The 19,139-nt window shown below is 43.2% G+C and overlaps 1 protein-coding gene across 1 annotated transcript; it reads left to right on the top strand.

The window, feature by feature from the left end:
• The first annotated feature begins 44 nt into the window (after positions 1-44).
• Positions 45-17,662, top strand: LOC119722697 (YEATS domain-containing protein 2-like). The gene is made up of 16 exons (XM_038192949.1): positions 45-173; positions 585-692; positions 2,991-3,088; positions 3,930-4,031; positions 5,072-5,383; positions 5,833-5,951; positions 6,856-7,017; positions 8,273-8,384; positions 9,293-9,337; positions 9,511-12,415; positions 12,913-13,131; positions 13,690-13,809; positions 14,710-14,948; positions 16,002-16,076; positions 16,459-16,532; positions 17,150-17,662. The coding sequence occupies exons 1-16, from the start codon at positions 155-157 to the stop codon at positions 17,280-17,282; spliced, it is 4,842 nt and encodes a 1,613-aa protein (XP_038048877.1). The 5' UTR covers positions 45-154; the 3' UTR covers positions 17,283-17,662.
• Positions 17,663-19,139: the final 1,477 nt, after the last annotated feature.

Below are 19,139 nucleotides of genomic sequence, written 5' to 3'. Positions count from 1 at the left end.
AACTACAGAGGGCGCGCTAACGATTTCACGGTATCCCAGTTTTTGTTTTACACCATCGTCGGCATTGCATTGAAGCGGGCTTTAATAAAAAGCCTTACGAATACGAGTAAATATCCTTTAATTTAATGAACTGAAGTGCTGCAGCTACGTTTCAATGCAGAAAGAATTGTGTAGTAAATTGTGCATTATTACTTTTCCCCATAATTTTGTAGGTTTTGGGATTTTGCTGATCAGATCAGTTAGGTCATGCATCATGTAGGTAGCCAGTTTACGGACAATTTTTTTTGTGTACGGTCATATGGAGACGCCTGCATGGTTTCAATAAGGGGGCGATTGTGAAGTTTATATTATGAGCCCCCCTTGCATCAATAGGCAAAGTGTTTTTTTGGGGGGGGGGGGGGGGGGGGATTTTTGTTTAATATTTTTTGCAAGTTCCTCGATTGCTTGATTCGCCTGAGACTAATAATTGTAATATGATTGACCCCTGATCCCATCCTTTCCTGACCTTTATTCTGATTTCATTGTTCTGTTTGGTTTGAAATTGAAGAATGCAGAATTAAATTCTCTGTTCGTTTCTATTCCAGATATGGCTACAAAACGCAAAGGTGAACCAATCCGTGACCAGGATCCAGACTACGAGACTGTTTCTGTCATGACAGCCAGCAAAAGACAGCGCCTGTTCGAGAAAGATGGTACAAAGACATATTTGCTATATTGTTGATGTACCCTAACGTGACGCGGCCCCTAACGTGGCGCACTTTGATTTTTCGCCTGTAGCGCCCAGCTAGAGCAAAAACTTTAACTGAAATCTCACAGAAAGGGAAATTTCATCAAGTTCTAAACACTCCCGTTCATAAATCGCGAGTTCATCTATATACCCGTAAACAAAGTTAGAAGAAAAATTTATTTTGGCGTGATTTTTCGATTTTCGAAGTGCAACGTGAACACTTTGAAAATGCCCCGAAAAAGAAGAAAATAATTTTCTGACAAACTTCTGGCTGGGTATGCAAGTAGAGATAATAATGATTTATCAGAATTTATCAACTTTACAGAAATTATTAAATGTTAATTTGTAATTTTCCGAGATTTATTCAAGTGTGCCACGTTAGGGAACACTCCACCAATTTGTGCCCAATTTCCGGACGCCACCGTTTTTGAATTTCGGATTAAATTTCACGATACCGACATTTTTCATATAAGTTAAAAAGCAAGCATTAATAAGGTAAAAGTACCAGTATTTCACTGCATGAATTTGAGGTTTGTCAACAAAGAGGTTTTGAAACACTACATGAGGAAAGTCGGGTAAACGTTGAAGTGCGCCACGTTAGGGAACACCACCATACAGCTATAGTTTTTAGCTCTGCTAGTAACAGAATTCTGTAATTATGATCATCATTACCGATGAGCGAGTAACTCAAGTACTTGTGAGTAGTTTGTGCTACTTGTTCTACTCGAGGACTTGTCCTGGCGCGAGTAGCAGAAAGTATTCGCAAGTAACAGCTGGAGTTTTTGCTCTACTAGTAACAGAATTCTGTAAGTATGATCACCATTACTGCGGAGAATAACCCGAGTACTAGTGAGTAATCGTGAGTAGTTTGTGCTACTCGTTCTACTCGAGTAATTGTCCTGGCAGGAGAAGAAGTAGGTACTCGCGAGTAACAGCTAGAGTTTTTAGCTCTACTAGTAACAGAATTGTGTAATTATGATCACCATTACCACTGGACGAGTAACCTGAGCACTTGTGAGTAGTTTGTGCTACTCGTTCTACTCGAGAACTCGTCCTGGCACGAGTAGAAGAAGGTACTCGCAAGTGAAATTTTTTTGTTGACATGGAAAAAAGTAGGCACTTCGCAGTTTCTGCACCAAAGTTGTTTGTCTTTCATTTTATATTATCATGTTCACAAACTTTTAGGGAGGGCTGGACTGCAGATAACAGATACTTGCTGCAAGTAAAATGAGCAACTAATCAGAGTAAAATAAGCAATTAATCAGATGTCCAATCGTGCATTTCTTCGATACAAGTTCCTGAGTTTTACATGTATTGGTTTTGAACTCCTCGGCCCATGGAATATTGAAGAATGCTTGATGGTGGCTCCAAAAAAATTTCCATCTTAAAATGCCCCCCGCAAACAAAGAATCACTCCCTCCACCTCTCTCCTTAAGGGATTTCACTCTCAACAATTTTCTTTTAAAGTTAATGACCCAAAATGATATCTCAGTGCTGAACAATTTGGTGTGAATTCAACGCTATTTGCTCGTAGGACTCTTGTACCATCATGTTGGACATTATTAACTTTGTAATTGCGACGGAGTTTTAACTCTAACTCCCTAGGCATTTTTGCTAGGATGCAACCTCAATCCTGCAAAATCCTCCAAATGCATCCATGTAGAAATCGCTTTCAGCCTCAATCTTCCAAATCCTCAGTTATTTCTTGAAAGTGGTCCTTGGAGGGGTGACCACTGCCTCAATCCTGCAAAATCCTCCAGCAATTACTGTCAGTATGTTGAGGCATGGACAGTGACATCCTGGAGCAGTGCAGGGGATTTCAAGTATAACTTAGGCCCAAATTTATGCACGGCTGAGCATAAACAACATGAGGTCTGGCCAAAGACCGTGACACAGTGAATCCTCCAAACTAGTTTAACATTTTTGCCATACAGGGTGAGTCACAAAAAAAGGCCAGTAGGCTTATCCTTTGCATGCATGAATGAATATCAGTGAAATTTGTTTCTGACTGTGGTCAACACGCAGATGGAACGTTATTTAAAGAGAAAAACTGGTAACCTTTCCCCGTTTTGGTGGGAGACGAGGAATTATCCAAAGGGGAATTTTATTTTTTACTCACCCTGTATACCCTCAATCCTGCAAAATCCTCCATTTGCAAAGAGGATTTTGGAGGATTTGGGAAGGTTAGGGTCAAAGTATCAGGCTATTAGACTTCTGGGAATGTGATTGTCACAGAAGGAGTCATTTCTTTTTTTGCTTTCAGCCAAGGACCTCACTGTCAAGAAAATCGAAGGCATCATCAAGCGTCAGTTTGCCATTGAGATGCGGCACAAAGAGAAGGAAGTTGAACATATTGATGAGGTAGGAATCCTTTTTTATTTACCGCGGGGCTCAAAATACCCATGGACCACAGTGGTGCTTTTAACAAATGCGTTTCATTCACTGGTGATCATTGTTAAAGGGAAAATACAACGTTTGCAAACATCAGAAAACAAAATGATCTAATTATCACAAAATACCTTACTGAATTGTTAGGGACTGACGGTCTAAATGCATGTTTAAAAATCGTGGCTCCTGGTGGGCTGACATTTTCAAGAAAAACTGTATTTTTCCAACGCTGGTCGGCCAATCAGCGTTGGAGAAAACTGGCTTGTTTTTCAAAAACTGTTCATAATTTTTCGTATTTAGTTATTCTGACTTTTCTTTGCAATTGATCACACACCTGTGAAGGGGTACAAACCTGCTAAACTGATTCTCTGACTTTACAATTCCCCAAAGTGTATTAATTGCTTCGTTTCATCTGAAGTGGGGTCAGGGAACCAGACTACAAGAACATGATAGGTTTTCTTGGTTTTTCCAGCATCTACAAGCCCAAAACATGAAACGAGTCAGTTTAACAATATTTTATGTAACATACTAATCCTCCAAATCCATTTATTTCTGAAAATTGCAGCAAAAGCAAATATTGTACATTCCCTTTAAAAAGGTAAAGTACCCCGTAGATTATTTGCGGCTGTCCAAAAAGTAGCTGACAAAATTATTGTTGAAAAGCGTAATTAGGTTAAAAAAAAAGAAATCAAGCTTACGGTCTCTACCCTATTCTGATGGCCCCTACCCTAATCTAAGTAATCAGAGCAGAACTATATTTGTTTGGATCTTGACTACAACTCTTTCATATCATTGCAATATTCTCCCTTTTCAGAGAATTCACCAAGTAAGAGCCATGTTGGACAAGCTGCGAGCATGCGTCGTGGCAAACTACTACGGAAACATTGGACTTGGCCAGACAAACGCCAAAGGGGAGGTGAGCAGTGTGACCTTTAACCTTTAGCCTTCGTTAACCCTAAGGGTGCAACTCAGTAGATTAATTCCCATAGACACCAGTGATGAATCCCCATACTTCAAAATTCTTTTAAAAATACTAAAAATACTCTCACAGCTGTTCAGGCTGCACAGAGAAAGGATGATTAACATCAAAAATCAATTTATTCCCTTTCAATTTTTGGTTGGTTGACCAATAACCAATGACTTTTGGAGAAATTCTCAGCCAAAGACAACCACTTCAAAACGAATGATATATCCCAATCTGGAAAAGTAGCCATTTTAAAAAAAGAATCCCTCCACAACAAGGCCAAATAGTGCCACTAATGGATCCAATTGCATCCAAAATGCGCAGAATTGGAAGCCCCAAGTCCAGGCCAGAAGTACCTGCCATATGTTGTTGATTCCCAATTCCATGGCTCTCAGAACTCTCTAATATTGAATATTTTGAATGTGTAACTATTGTTCATGAGCACTGCGGAAAGATTTTAAGCTGTTTATCTCAATCCTTGGAAATTCTCGATTTTGAAAAGGGGACTTTGGAGGATTTGGGACGGTAAGGGCAAAGTATGTTCAAGGGCTTAATGAGTTACTGGTCCCTCGGATAACTTTCCCCTGTATTACATATGGCGGTAGTAGCATAAGCCAACACCTTGGTACCAGTACTTTTCCTGAACTGTATTTTTTTAGGGCAAAACCTAATATTGATTTACATCACCCCGACGTGAATTCCATCTTATGTATAGTTTAATTGTGGTACACGCTTCTTAATGTATATCAGATTCAGAATAGTCAACCACCCGCAAGCTTGTGGTCGAGTGGTAAGACTTCTTCACTAGATAGCAGGAGGTTGTGGGTTCGAGTCCCACCCGAGTGAGTTTTTTCCCAACTTTCACTCGGGAGGTAACACACGGAGTATACAAGTTGTACGTCGGTGAAGGACACATACTACCACTGATTTCCACGACCCCAACGCAAATTCCATCTTATGAATAGTGTATTTGCGTTCTTTTCTCTATGCAGAAAACCCGATCCATCAAAACCAATTTGAACCATCCGGCCATCCAACAAGCTCTCGCAAGCAATCTGAAAACTCAGTCACCGTCCGAGACACCAGATCCAGCCTCGGCGGAAAATGTCGCCCAAAACGGCACCCCGATCCCCCCGGCAATGGCAGAGACTCCTGGTACCCCGAGCAGTGGACCGTGGTCCAGTCAGCAGAGCGAGCGGTCATCACCAGAATCGGAGCAGCTGAGCAGGGTGGAGTTAGCCGAAGTGGAGGAGGAGCCTGACCTTGGAGTGGGCGGGGCCAAAGGACCACGCCACACTGGACCAGTAAGTCAATGATTTGACCCTTGAACAGAGATGAAATTTGTAACATTTTAACCGGAAATCTGACTTTTTCAAACTTTCTTGCAAAGGTCCAATTGTTTTCTAACGATATTTTCCCCGCAAAATCTGATTTTAACTTTTTGCAGTGAATTTCAATGAATGTGATGAAAACGTCACGTCTGTATTGTGACCGCTATTATCATCTTTCTACCAGTCACCAGTACACAGTTTGTTTTTAAAAAAAACTGGAAATAAGTTTAAGCATTGACCCATGACATGTGGAAACTACATACCAAAGCTTCTGGGTTGTTGCATGTGGATATCGACTGCATTTGGATCCAAATATAGGCTCAGCTATACTGGCCTTGCCGTGCCCTAATATTTTGAGTGACATGCTTGCCTCCTTTATCTCCTAGAAAGCAATAACTGAGTCAAGGTTATTTTCTTGATAGGATACATTTGGTGTTGGCCCCGCTCTCCTGACCCCCAAGCCTCTAATTCCTCAAGTGGAACCGGGCGATGGGTCCAGATTCCACGTCAAGAAGAGAATCATTGTGGGAAACGTCTCAAAGTAAGTCGCACACACACAAAATCTTTCTGCAAAGTGAACCACGAGTTACGGCCTGTTTAATTTCACATTCTCCTATGAACTTACAATCTGGATCAATCTATCTCTATCATGACCTCAATGTCATAATACAGAATGTCAATTGCGAAAGTGTGGTGTTGGAACACCCCTTGCATTGATCCTCATGAAGATCAAAGATGGTACACTTTCATTCTGTAGTGGATATATAACCCTTGGCAATGTTTTTGACGTTCAGGAAATCACGTTTAGGGAACGTCCGAAAAGTTAAAATGCTTGGAACGTTCCCCCGTGGAACACCGGGGAACATTGCCTGTTCCAATTGGAAACATGCGTTGTTCCCACTGAAAAACAGCCTGGGGACGCCTCGTGGAAACGTTGGTGTATGGGCGTACACGCTTACTTGGGAATGGCCTGTTCCAGTTGGGAACATGCTGGGAACACGGCGCATTCCCGATGGGAACACACAGTGTTTCCAAAGGAACTTTGCATACGGAATGGGAACTTTGCATACGGAATGGGAATGGCCTGTTCCAGTTGGGAACATGCTGGGAACACGGCACGTTCCCGATGGGAACACTCAGTGTTTCCAAAAGAACTTTGCATAAGGAATGGGAACTTTGCATACGGAATTCAAACGGGAACATGGCGCGTTCCCGATGGGAACACTCAGTGTTTCCAAAGGAACTTTGCATAAGGAATGGGAACTTTGCATACGGAATGGGAATGGCCTGTTCCAGTTGGAAACATGCTGGGAACACAGCACGTTCCCGATGGGAACACTCAGTGTTTCCAAAGGAACTTTGCATACGGAATGGGAACGTTCCGACTTTTCAGACGTTCCTTTACTCGTACAAGATATTATAGATGGTGTTGCTTTTCGTCACAGATACATCCCGCCCGAGAATCGTGAGGACAGCGACCCATCTACCCACAAATGGATGGTCTACGTCAGGGGGCCGCCAGAAGAGCCCAGAATTGACCATTTCGTCAAACGCATCTGGTTCTTCCTGCACCCAAGCTACAGACCCAATGACCTGGTCGAGGTCAAGTGAGTACCGGTTTTTGTTCTCCCAGTAACTTTCAATCAGATATAGAGTCTGAGAAGGACTAGTAAATTGCTGCCCATTATGACCTTCGATGTTAGGTCAACTCATTTAAATATCAGCATACTTGAGACTTGGGCGATTATACAGAGTGAGTAAAAAAAAACGAAACCCAAATGTCGGGACAATTGTTTTAGTGAAGCTCTGCATGTAGCACTTTCAAAATCTAGGATATGAAAGCCCAATTCATAAGCTTTCTTTTAGTACAAGATTCATTCAAATCACTCATGTACTTTCCAAGTTATAGAGTTTTAAACACAACTGCCGTTTTAAAGTTCTGTCCATGGATCACGAAAAAAGTGTGCGTTCTTTCAGCAAACAAAAACAAATCACATAAGGACATGTGTGAATTGTTTTCGTTTTGCTGAAAGAACGCACACTTTTTTGTGATCTGTGGACAGAACTTATGAATTGGGCTTTCATATCCTAGATTTTGGAAGTGCTACATGCAGAACTGCACCAAAACAATGGTCCCAAAGTTTGGGTTTCGTTTTATTTTACTCACCCTGTACAAAAGGGCGGGCAGCTTTGGGAAGGGGCTTATCACCCAATATAATTTCCGAAGCTTTTGGGGCGTTACCTGTCCGCACATACATGTATGATAATAGATAAAGTCCCCAGTCTGTTTTTACTCGGACTTGCAGTCGATGGATGTGCTGTGGTCCAATGGTTACGGTGTTCGACTCTAGTACTGTGGTACATGGGTTCGAATCCTGACCGTGGGAACATGGTGCTTGTGCTCCTGGGCAAGGCACTTAATACCATTATTGCTTCGTCCTTCGGATGGGACGTAAAGCCGTAGGTCCCGTGTGTTGTGTAATGCACGTTAAAGAACCCAGTAACACTTATCGCTAAGAGAAGGGGTTTGCCCGGTGTTTCAGGCAGTGGCTGCTTAATGCGCCGCAGCGCCTTGTATACCATTATTAAGGTGCTACATAATGGTTTTTATATTTCTCATGTACTTCATTTACCTGTCTCTAAATAATAGACATAATTTCTAGCGCCTTGAGTACCTAATTGTTGGTAGATACGTGCGCTATATAAGACTTTGGTATTATGGATATTATGCCGACCACAAGTACAAGATCTTTTGCTTAAGCTATATTACAGTATTAAAGTACTGGGCACAAACTGTGCCCATAACTTTTAACATGATTTAAGCAGGCTTTGGCATTGACAAAGTTCTTGCTATCTTGTCAGGGAGCCTCCTTTTCATCTGACTCGCCGAGGCTGGGGGGAATTCCCCATCCGCATCCAGCTTCATTTCCTAGACCCCAGGAACAAGAAAGTGGACATCATTCACCCTCTCAAGGTATCGTAGTTGAGAGTTGAAACCCTGTCAGTGTAAGATACATGCCCTCTTGAATTCAAACGGCAGACAATGTTTTCAATGTTGAGTCAATTAAGTGGAACTATAAAGTCTTGTACACAATTTGTTTCCCACATGCAAAGCTTTGACACTTGCCGAATGACTGCGCAATTTTTTTTGCTGGCTGTTTTTTAAAACGTGAATATAACATGGCGGACGTATGATGCAGTTTTAAAGGCAAACAAGCTCGTGGTGGACTGCATAGCTAGTTTGAAATATCTTAGGCTAATTCATATTTCCTTCAATGCATTTTCCATTTACAACTTCACACACGTTGTCTCAGTATTATGGTCTCGTTCATGTAATTGTTATGGCATACAAGTGGCTATTAAAGAAAAAGATGTTTCTTATTTTGCAATGACCACTAAACACAACGTAACTTGCGACATGTTTTAGGCCATTGCCACGGAACTAACATCGCGTTCAATACAGTAAGTTTTGTGAAATGGATCATAGGACACGTTGCAAGTTGGGACGTGTTACACATTGTAACTCATGTTTCATGACACCGGGTGCTGATCTCTTGAAAAACATACTCCAAAAACAAAATTATGTCCTACGAATTCTAAATCAATCTACAATGTCTTGCCACTGTTTAAGACTTTTGACCTCCTGTTGCCCTTTAACCATGGCAACTACTTATAGACATGACATCATTAACTTTGCAAAACTTGAAAACTTTCTTTGACATTGGGGATTGCCAAAATTTCAAAATGCATGGGACTTTCATGAGAGTGAGGTACCACGTTGGAAATGGCATCTAATTGTGGTTGGGTGATAGGTCTGTGTAAGGGGACTTTTTGATTAGTGAATATTTCTCACACTGCCTCTGCTTCTTGTTTGTTTCACAGCTGGATAGAACATACACAGGACTACAGACACTTGGAGCTGAGACGGTACACATATTGGTCAACTTCTTTTCTTATGTGTTTTATTTCTCATGAAAGTTGATTCTTCTGTGGTGCATTATTTGTGAAAATTTTGGAGAAGCTGAACAAAATGTGAAACGAACATTATTGATTTGAATTGCCCACTTTTCAACTAAGCCTTGTTAACTTTTTATATTCAGATTGTTGATGTTGAGCTGGATCGTTACCTGTTTGATGAGCTTGGTCAGCCCTTGTCTCGACCTATGACCCCGACCATCACAAAGGTCAACTATCAAGAGGGCATCAAGCCGGGGAGTCCAGGAACGTCCTGGGATGAGGCAAGGTGGAGGAGTGCTTCTCCAAGAATCAAAGAATCTGTCGGTAGAATTTCAACGATTGACAGGCTCCCGGAAGAACCTGGAATGGGTCCCGTGCCAGCCATTAAGAGATCCGAGTCTGCTGAGGCAAGCCCCACCAGAGTCGCTGCACTTAAGGATGACAGTAGTCAGAAAGTGGAACTGCAAACGGATCAGACATCCTCGGAAGTGAGAGTGACTGCTGAGCAGGGTCAGTCATTCAGTGGTATTATTGGCCCGTCAGGTATCCAGCCTTCGTCGCAAGGGCCTCCCGTTGGCACTGCTTCTGCTGGCCAGATTGCCATGCAGCAACGGCAGGGTGGCCAATTTGTACGTGTCATGCCACCCCTTGGTCCCATAACCAAGAGTGCAGTGATAGCTCCATCCTCACTGGCTGGTTTATCCCAGCAGGTGCCAGGGCCCTCCTCATCCCCAACCAAAGTCATCACTCCAACAGATGACAGAAGTGGTTCAATCGTTGGCTCCCCTTCTCAAAGCCAGACTTCGTCAGCCAATGTCTCTCCAACCCAGCCTGGTGTCATCAATGTTGCTGATGCTGCTTTTACGGGAAAGGGTACCCTGGATGTCCGCATACAAGAAGGGAAGGTTGTTCAGGAGGTCACCTCTCCAACACAAGACATAACCCAGTCCAAGACAGAGGCAACAACTAGCGTGGCAGCGATGGCCCAAACAATAGTACCTCTAGTGCAGGAGGCCCATATCAAAGGCACTACCGTTCTTCAGACCACGGCACCCTCCAGAGTTCAGAGTGTACAAGGTGTCTTGGTCACAACTGCCCTCCAGAAACCTTCCCAGGTGGTTGATGGCAGTGTCATGGGAGCAAGTTCTCAGACTGGAGGGATAGCAGTCCAGCCAACAAGCTCTCAGCTGAACAAGCCAGTCATGAGCACCTCTTTGTCAACGACTGGTGCTAGCATTCCAGCCGTCAAGAGAATCCCCTCCTCTGGAAGTATCACAGTTGTTGCGACCAAGCCAGGTGAATCCCCAAAGCACTCGCCCCCAGCCACTGCCTCAGGTATACCAACTCCACCTCCAGGAACCCAATACTACATCACAGCAAAGTCCACAGATCCAAACCTGCAAGGGAAGGTCATCCTCATCCCGCAGCAGGTGTTCCAGCAGGCCTCTAGTCAACAGGCCATGGCGGGTGGGAAACCTGGTGTAGGAAAAGCATCTAGCCCTCCGGGGAAAGCAGGCCCTTCTAAAGTAGCCACTGCTTCCTCCAAGTCCCCATTCTTATCACCCAGCAATGTATTGATTCTACCAGCAGGGTCCATTGTGCCTCCTCTCCCCCCTGGTAGTATTGTCCAGATTCAACAAGTGCCATCCCCAGTTCGGTCGACAACAGCTTCTAGCCAGCCAAAATCTCAGACCACATCAGCTGTGTCGAAAGCAGTCACCGCTCCCGGGAAGGGGACTGGTCCCAAAATATCAGGGATTCCATCAGGAGGAGTTATACAGATCCAAAGGACCACTGGCACAACAGTGGCCAAGGTTTCAGGGATCCAGGGTCCTTCTCAGGCAACAGGAATCTCCATCCTTCCAGAACAGAAGGGTCAACTAGCAAAAACTGCAGCCGGTGGGGTTGTTTTTGTCCAGCGTACACCTTCAGGTGGGAAGATCAGCTCAGGGCAGACCCTTACAAGACTACCTCTTGTCCAGGGAGGTTTAGCCCTACAGCAGAAGATAACCCTTGCAGCTCAGCTCCCTCCTGGTGCAGTCCCAATTCCACAGCAAGGACCACTGTCTCTGAAGCCTGGTAGTTCTGTCAACATCATTCAGAATCCAGTGCCAAAATCTCTCCAACAGGGACAAACCCTGGTCCTACACGCCCAGTCCTCTGTCCCAAAGGTCCCAGGAAAATCTCTGCAGACAGTGACGGCAATCCGACAACCAATAGTCCCTGGGGGTCAGGCCTCCAAGTTCATTATTCAGGGTCAAGGATCAAAGGTTGTTACCCCTGGTCAACTTCAGGTCCGACTGTCTGGTCCTGCAACAAGTGTGATCCCATCAAGGCCAATTGCTGCAACTTCTGTAAGCACAGCAGGTGCTGAATCAAAAGCTGTTGTGACAGGACAAGTTTCAGGTGAAGGCAAAGGACCAGATGCTGTAGGCTTGGCAGCACACAGATCAGCATCTGCCACATCTGAAGCAGGGATACAAGAGACCATCCCTAGTCGAGGAAGTGAAAGAGAAAACGTGTTAAGCAGCAGTTCTGGAGCTGAAGACCACATTAAAAATCAAACTGCATCAACTGAGGCTAGCAGCCAAAAACCAGTGGTCATCAAAGACCTAATGAGAGAAGCTACATCAAAGACTGTCACTACCACAGAGCCTACCTCAGGAGCAAGTGCATCTGCAACTGCTGCTGATACTCAGTTGGTTCACTCAATGCAACAGGTAAAAACTAAGGCTCCTCAGACTGTTTTGGTACAGCATCCATCAAGAATCGTCATCAAGCAGGAGCCAGTCACCAGCCCTCAGGACTACCCGCCATCTTCTACAATTCAGCGCACCCCTGTGAATCCCACTTCTGCCACCACCGTGAGTGACGTTCAGATCAAAATGGAGGTTGAAGAAAAAGAGGCGGAGTCTGAGGTGTCTGTCATGATGCGTGAGCTGACAATGAGCTGCTTGGAGGGCCCAGTTTGTGTGTATGGACTACAGACAATGGAGGAGTTGATTGCAGCTGTAGTAAAGAAAACGCCTTTGATCAACAAGGACAGGGGTAAGGGATATATTGGCATAGAGAAAGTAAATGATAGATAAAGTGCACTTGGCTGTATTGACCTTCCTGGCAGCTTTGGCCCCCGGCAGTTGCTTTTTGCTGTTTATTATAGGGACTATTTTCTATCTTCCTTTTACAGAACTTGGATAAGTCTATAACTGTGATTCTGTAATTTTTAAACCCCTGAGAATGATCTTTTCTTTAGGGGGGGGGGGGTTAATGAACTCTTATTTGTTGTTTTTTGTCTCACGTTTTAAGTCTCGGTGTTTTTTTTTAATGATTATTTTAATTGAAGACAATTTTATCAATCTTTGTTGATAAATTTGCAGCTTTTCATTTATTTAACTATTATGAAGTAAACTTAAGTATTGCATGTGAAGCTGGTTTGAAAATGACTCCTTATATCGGGTCACCTTATAATCTACTGATTTAAATAGTTATTGATTTAAACAGCTTTTTCTTTATTTTTTTCGTTCTGGTTTTTAAATGAACCTCAGTTCAGAGTGAGCATCCCTTTGCTGCGACATCCCTGCAGCATTATCATTCCTGGTCCAGGGCCAAACGGCGTGCAGCTGAGTGGCACCGTTCCGTCTCGGTCCGACGGATCGCAACAGAGGCCCAGGTCAAATCGGAAAAGTTACGCTTTGAAAGAATTTGGACTGCAAAGGAGGTGATGGTGTGGTGCCGACAGCGGGGCTATACCCCACCAGAACCAGGTAGGATGTGGGTGTAAAGAAAGATGAGTTGTTTGTCCAAAGTGGCCCCTGCATTGACCATTGGTGATTTTTTTTTACTCGTGATTGATTTGTGGTGATGTTGCACCTTCCTGCTGTTTGAACAGTCACAGACAAAAAACAGGCATGCAACTGGAAAGTCACAAAAAAAAGAGGAAATTCAAATCTTTCCAAGACTTTGTACAGTGTTTTTCTATTTTCAATGGCATATATTGGAAGTGAAAAAAGAGGAAATCAGCTGATCCGAGGAAAAGTTGCATGCCTGAAAAAAATTGATCCGCTTCCCCTGCCATGCCTTTTACACAGGCAAGTCTCCAGGCAAGCAACCACTGTGACTAGTCAAATTCAGTCAACAGACAAAACCAGGCAAGAAGAAGGCAAAGCTGTCTTATCGATCACCTTCAGCCAAAGCATAGGTGTATCAAGTTGCATAAACAGTCACAGCCGGTCCATCCTGCTTTATGTAGGGTAGGAGCTCGGTTTTGGGGGCCTAATGTTCGACTTTATAGGAAATAAAGTATTGCCAATTCCTTTACGTAGATACCAGTGACAATGGAGAATCCTGGTGTAACGTCTGTGGTGACCTGAGCAAGAAGGGACGGAGGATTCAACCGACAACTGCTGGGCACGACTGTAGCAATGACTGGCTGTCATCTGCAGGTACAAAAACACAAAACCAAAGGGAGGTATGGTGTCACAAGCAGGGACGGTTAAAACCGTCAACCTGTGCAAACAAATAGCACAAAAAAAGTTGCACATGCACTTCAAAGGGGTTAGTTGTCTAAAGAAAGTTGAGCAAGGGGTTCAAGTAGGAGATTTCAAAATGTGCACTGGCTATCATTACGGTAGCCTTTAGTCAAGTCCCCCGCTCCTATACTGGACCATCCGGACACATAACGCATCCCTGATGCTGGCACGTAAAAAGACTAGCACGAGCGACGAAGCCACGAGGGCCTTTACTATCTCATGGAACTAATCACTTATTGATTTAATCTCATAATATAAATCGAGCAATATAAACCAATCATCTAATGGTGGTTTGCGGTTACCAGCAACAGCACGCGCGCCATGGCGGGCATGCTGTCTGGCGCCAGATGACGGCTGATTTACGTTAGTAATTCTGCATTTTCATTAGTCAATTCACAACGGGTAATGCATAATGCATGTCTACCAAATCAGTAGACAAATGTAAGGATTAACATGAGCGTTCTCCACAAGATGATAAAGGCCCTCACAGCTTTGCCGCTCGTGCTAGTCTTTTTACGTGTCAGCATCCGGGGTGCGTAACGTGTCCGGGTAGGCGCGTGGGACTTGACTAAAGGCTATTGTTACAGCAGCTGTAAAGCAATTTTCAACTGCTATTATTGCAGAACGGTCTTGTTCCCTGACCTGTGGTGCAGTGAGATAGTAAGTTGCGGCAGCGAGATACTAATTAGGATATTTTTTTCTTGGCCTGCGGCCCTACTACGCTTCCTTTGGAATTTGTCAATTTTATCAGGAAACAAATACAGGATTAAAGGTAATTGGTTGAAAGTTACAACTAGAAAAATTCTTTTTCAGGACTGTTGAAACCAATAACCTACACGACTCCCGACGAGTTGACCAGGAATCTGCAGACCCAACAGATCGGCATCGACCGGGTTTCCTCCGACAGCGACTCTGAGATTGACATCATCGGGATGTGGAACCTGGGAAATCGCATGCGAATCAAGAGAGAGATGCCAGAAGCCCAAGACGGGATACGGTGTTACCTGCCATACAGCAATGGGGCTAAGATGATACAGGAAGTCTCACAAGAGGTATTTGGGACAAAACAAATCCTAAATTGTTGCAAGTCATCATGTCCCAAGTCAACTCTAAGGGCGGCCTCAGGTCGACCTGCGATTTTCTGGCGCCATGACGGAACCCTCGACATCATGCAGAAATGTAATACTCAGGTCACAAAACTGAGAAATCGTGTGATTATCATGGAACAAGTGGCATCACGACACAAAAATAATTGCAACCATGTTCATGTCACCAACGACGATTCCCCGGCACCGCCGTGATCATGTGACGTATTGAAAATGGCGTTGCGCGTGTTGATAACAATCAAACGATCTTACATGGCCATATCTGGTCCTTTGGCTATTATTGCCATGCGCTGATTGGCTACACAATGAAATAAGATGATCCATTTGCGCACAGGTTGGCTGCGATTGATCCCCACTTGTTGGGAACATGTTCCGTCGCGGCGCATAAGTTGAAATGTAATTCTTCTCTTGCGACTGTTGATTTTTTACCGCAGACTGATGCCGATCATCTTAATATCGTCGCAGTTACCCTCAGTCACCAAACAAAATTGGCAACTGATTTGTTCCCGACAGTCGTAGCTCTGGCGCACCTTGATTCAGAAAAGCCAGTCGCCGACTGTTTTGTGTCGTCGCAAGGTCGACCCGAGGGTGGCCTTAGTCTATTCAAATGAACTGTGATAAAGGCATACCTTTATATATTTCACCCCGTTACTTGGGATAAATTGGCTTGTGATTTACATCACAATGTTTGTTTTTAAAAGGCATAAGTTTACCTTTTGATTGAATTGTGAAAGTAATCTTGTGACAGGTTGACCTTGGAAATCTCCGTTTATTTAGTTGCCAGCCTTATTTGGTAGGGTTTTTTTTCCAGAGAATGTTTGATTTAGTGTTTTCCTAACACCTCTGAAAATGTCTGTCCTTGTCACCTGTGCAGAGTTTTCTGCAGGCTTCTGTGGTTGAAGTGCCATAAATGCTTTTGAAAAATCACTGGTTTCACCACCTGAAATGAACAAGCAAACTTGCAAATACATTTTCTTTCTTGTGTCCTTAATCCTCCAGATTGGGGTCTGCTTCAAGCCAACTCAACTTGCTTCCGACACTTTTGCGCCTGTCGCAGAAGAGGTCATGTTTTCTGTAAGTCAAGTTTTTTGTTTTTTTTAGGGGGGAGTTGAGTTTGTTTTGGTTATTCATTCACTTACATGTACATTAAGAAGGAACTATTTTCAACGGAGGAATTTTGTCAGCTTGGCTTTCCAAGACTCGCTGAAAAATAAAGCGAGAATCACGAAGAACACTTGCACTGAAAAAGAAAGCGAGAATCACGAAGAACACTTGCACATTCAGATGAAAGTTTTTCATGCCCATTCTGCACCATGCATGGGTAACCCAGTCCTGAAAAAACTGGCTGTATTGAGAGCACCATTTATTCTTGTGAATCGAATCATTTTTATTTTAAATGTCTTCTACCTTTTACCTCTTTTGCCTTTTTTACAATTTCTGTCCTCTTTTGTTCCAGGCCGTTTCACAATTCTTAAGCACCCTCCTCCGAAAATCCTTGGCCAAAGCCTACAACAAACGCACAGATAACAGGTACAGGTACATCCAATGTGCCATTGCAGTTTAGCTCCATAAATTGCCAAGTCCATTTAAAATATAATGTTCTCAATGGTTTTTATATCGCGAAACATTCCATACACACATCGATTATCAAGGTGTGCTTTGACAAAACTGGGTGCAGAATGTTCAGGTTGATGGTGGTTCCAGGGTAGACAGATTTGTTAAGCGGTGCCTCGTGGAGTTTTGACCAAACATGATGGGCGTGACTGTGTAACCATAGCTCGATAAAATGTCCACCACGGGCCCACTTCTACATGTCACACACTACTGAACCACACAGTCAAACTTTACATAACTCTCGGGGACAAGGCATTGTCTTTCCCTTTGTCCCTTTAATATCACACGCTCCCGTAGACTAAGCACACAAATTCACGATCAAGGACTATTTTCATTAAAAGATGAACGTTCAAAGACAGCAAAGAATCTGTTGTTCTCCCTTCGTCTGTCTGTCCTCGGGGTGCATGTAAAGTAAGCACACACACTGTACCATTTTGTCCAACATGTGAAATGTGTGGGGCTAATGGCCACACATGGAACTGTTATTAATTAAGAACTTTTTTTTTTTTTCGTATTTAACATTTTGGATCCAGCCTTCCAAAGGAGATTCTTCCAACCCACGTTCTACAGGCCATTGAAAGTACCGAGTCATGTGACTTCCTTAGCAACAAACACCTGGGGGTCCTTGCCATGCCAACGGAGGAAAACCAGGAAGCTTCAACCTAGATAGGCTACGAACAAATGCTTAATATTTTTTCTGCTCATTATGGTCTAGTAACCTCCAAAGGTTATCTGAAAGGATACCATGAATGGATTTTCATCAAATTTTCGCTGTGGTTATACACAAGAGTACAAACAATATACTCCATCAACTTGGATACTTTTTGAGAAATTTAAAGATGTCTACTTGCACGTCTTTTTTGGGGTCACCCTGTAGAACTTTGAGAAACTTTTTGACAAGAAAAATGAGTGAATTCGAAGGCCAAGAGTTTGAACCAATCACACAATCACTGTAATGTTCTTTAGTAGATGAATATAGAATTATTCACTTTTTTAATTCTTCACAATTGGCTCAATTGACAATTGTTTTTCAATATCAATCTAGAATGTACATGTACATAAATACTCCAAGTTCCAATTGTGTCAGTTTTGTGCAAGACAATAAACTGCATAGAATTACAGTGTACCTGTAAAATTCTCTTTGCGAATAATTGTCAGATTTGGCATGTAAGAAAATGAAGCTAGGCTAGTTTGGTTTTATTCTAGGTAATCATGCCTTTGTTTTTTCAGAACATTGTCAGGCTAGCCCTTACCCCTTATGACCCTATAAATTCCAACACATGTACTTGGTATTACATGATTTGGATGTAAAGCAGTAGGATTATTCAGCCACCATTACTGTACATGGCGCTTTTTCCCTTTTTTTTACGATGCAAAACAGGTTCTGTTGGTTAACTTAAAGTGTTTTGGATTATTACTATTAACCATCCTGCTGTCTGAACAGTCGCTGACAGTCAAAAATAAATCCTCTTCCCTGCCATGCCTTTTACACAGGCTAGTCTCACCAGCAGTCAGATCAAATGTCATGCAAGCACTGTGACTAGTCAAATTCAGTCAACAGACAAAAGCAGACAAGTGGTAGGCACAGCTGGCTTATCAATCACCTACAGTCAAAGTACAGCTGTACTAAGTTACATAAACAGTCACAGCCAGTCAATCCTGCTTTATGTAGGAAGGGAGCTCTTTATGAAAACAGTCACTTGATTGATTTTGACTGAAAGGACAACTTTGCACATTATGTATGCTTGCATAGAGGTTTGAGGAGGATTCCTAGCAAGGAATGCTAGGTGAACGATGATGGAAAAAATCCACTGCTGCCATGGGATCACGTTTAGGTTCATGGGTTATAAGTTGTGCTGACTGTGCCCCATATTTGCATGAACACAAATTGAACAGGTACATGTACGATGTCCTCACAGTGACTCTTGTATGAATAGGCCACACGATGTCATCTACTGTTCCACAGAACACTGGAAGAGAAAAGGGGGCAGAGACACGTGGCGAGGGATTGGATCACTGGTTGCACTATTAAACAGGTCGACTTTGGGAACAGAAGGCTGGCAAGGTGCTTAGATAGGGGCCACATTATTGGGGCGTTTACTTCTTGCTTGCTTCTGCTTTCGTGTCCGTATGCTATATAGTGGTCCACTACTGCTGTACACACAGTTGTGCTATTGGGGCGTTATGTGCAAGGTCTGCAGTAGTACATGTGTTGCATTTTCTGGGGCTGTGTGCCACAGTCACATGTGGTTGTCCCCTCAATGTAGCCCCATTTGTGCATTGTCACCTTTGACCGCCCAACACCAGTTCGCAGTAGGTTGAGGCATCTCCAGTTCAATCAATGTTCACCAGCACCAGGGGCCAATTTCATGAGAGCTGCTAAGCACAACAATTTACTTATCACAAAAAAGTCTGGCTTGGTAAAAGCAGGTTACCAGCCAAAGCTCCATGTGATTTTACTGCTAAGCAAACAACAGCTGAATACCAATCACAAGCAATATACATCACATGGAAATTTGGCTG

The sequence above is a fragment of the Patiria miniata genome, unplaced genomic scaffold (genome assembly GCF_015706575.1).
Source record: "Patiria miniata isolate m_02_andy unplaced genomic scaffold, ASM1570657v1 HiC_scaffold_16, whole genome shotgun sequence".
Classification (NCBI taxonomy): domain Eukaryota; kingdom Metazoa; phylum Echinodermata; class Asteroidea; order Valvatida; family Asterinidae; genus Patiria; species Patiria miniata.
Note: the sequence above shows the minus strand (reverse complement) of the source record. Positions and strands in the feature narration are given on the sequence as shown.

Excerpts from the sequence above, each read along its gene's own strand:
- LOC119722697 (XM_038192949.1), top strand. Across the intron at positions 3,089-3,929 it reads AAGTTGAACATATTGATGAG|AGAATTCACCAAGTAAGAGC; the intron begins GTAGGAATCCTT and ends CTCCCTTTTCAG. Across the intron at positions 9,338-9,510 it reads AGACACTTGGAGCTGAGACG|ATTGTTGATGTTGAGCTGGA; the intron begins GTACACATATTG and ends TTTTATATTCAG.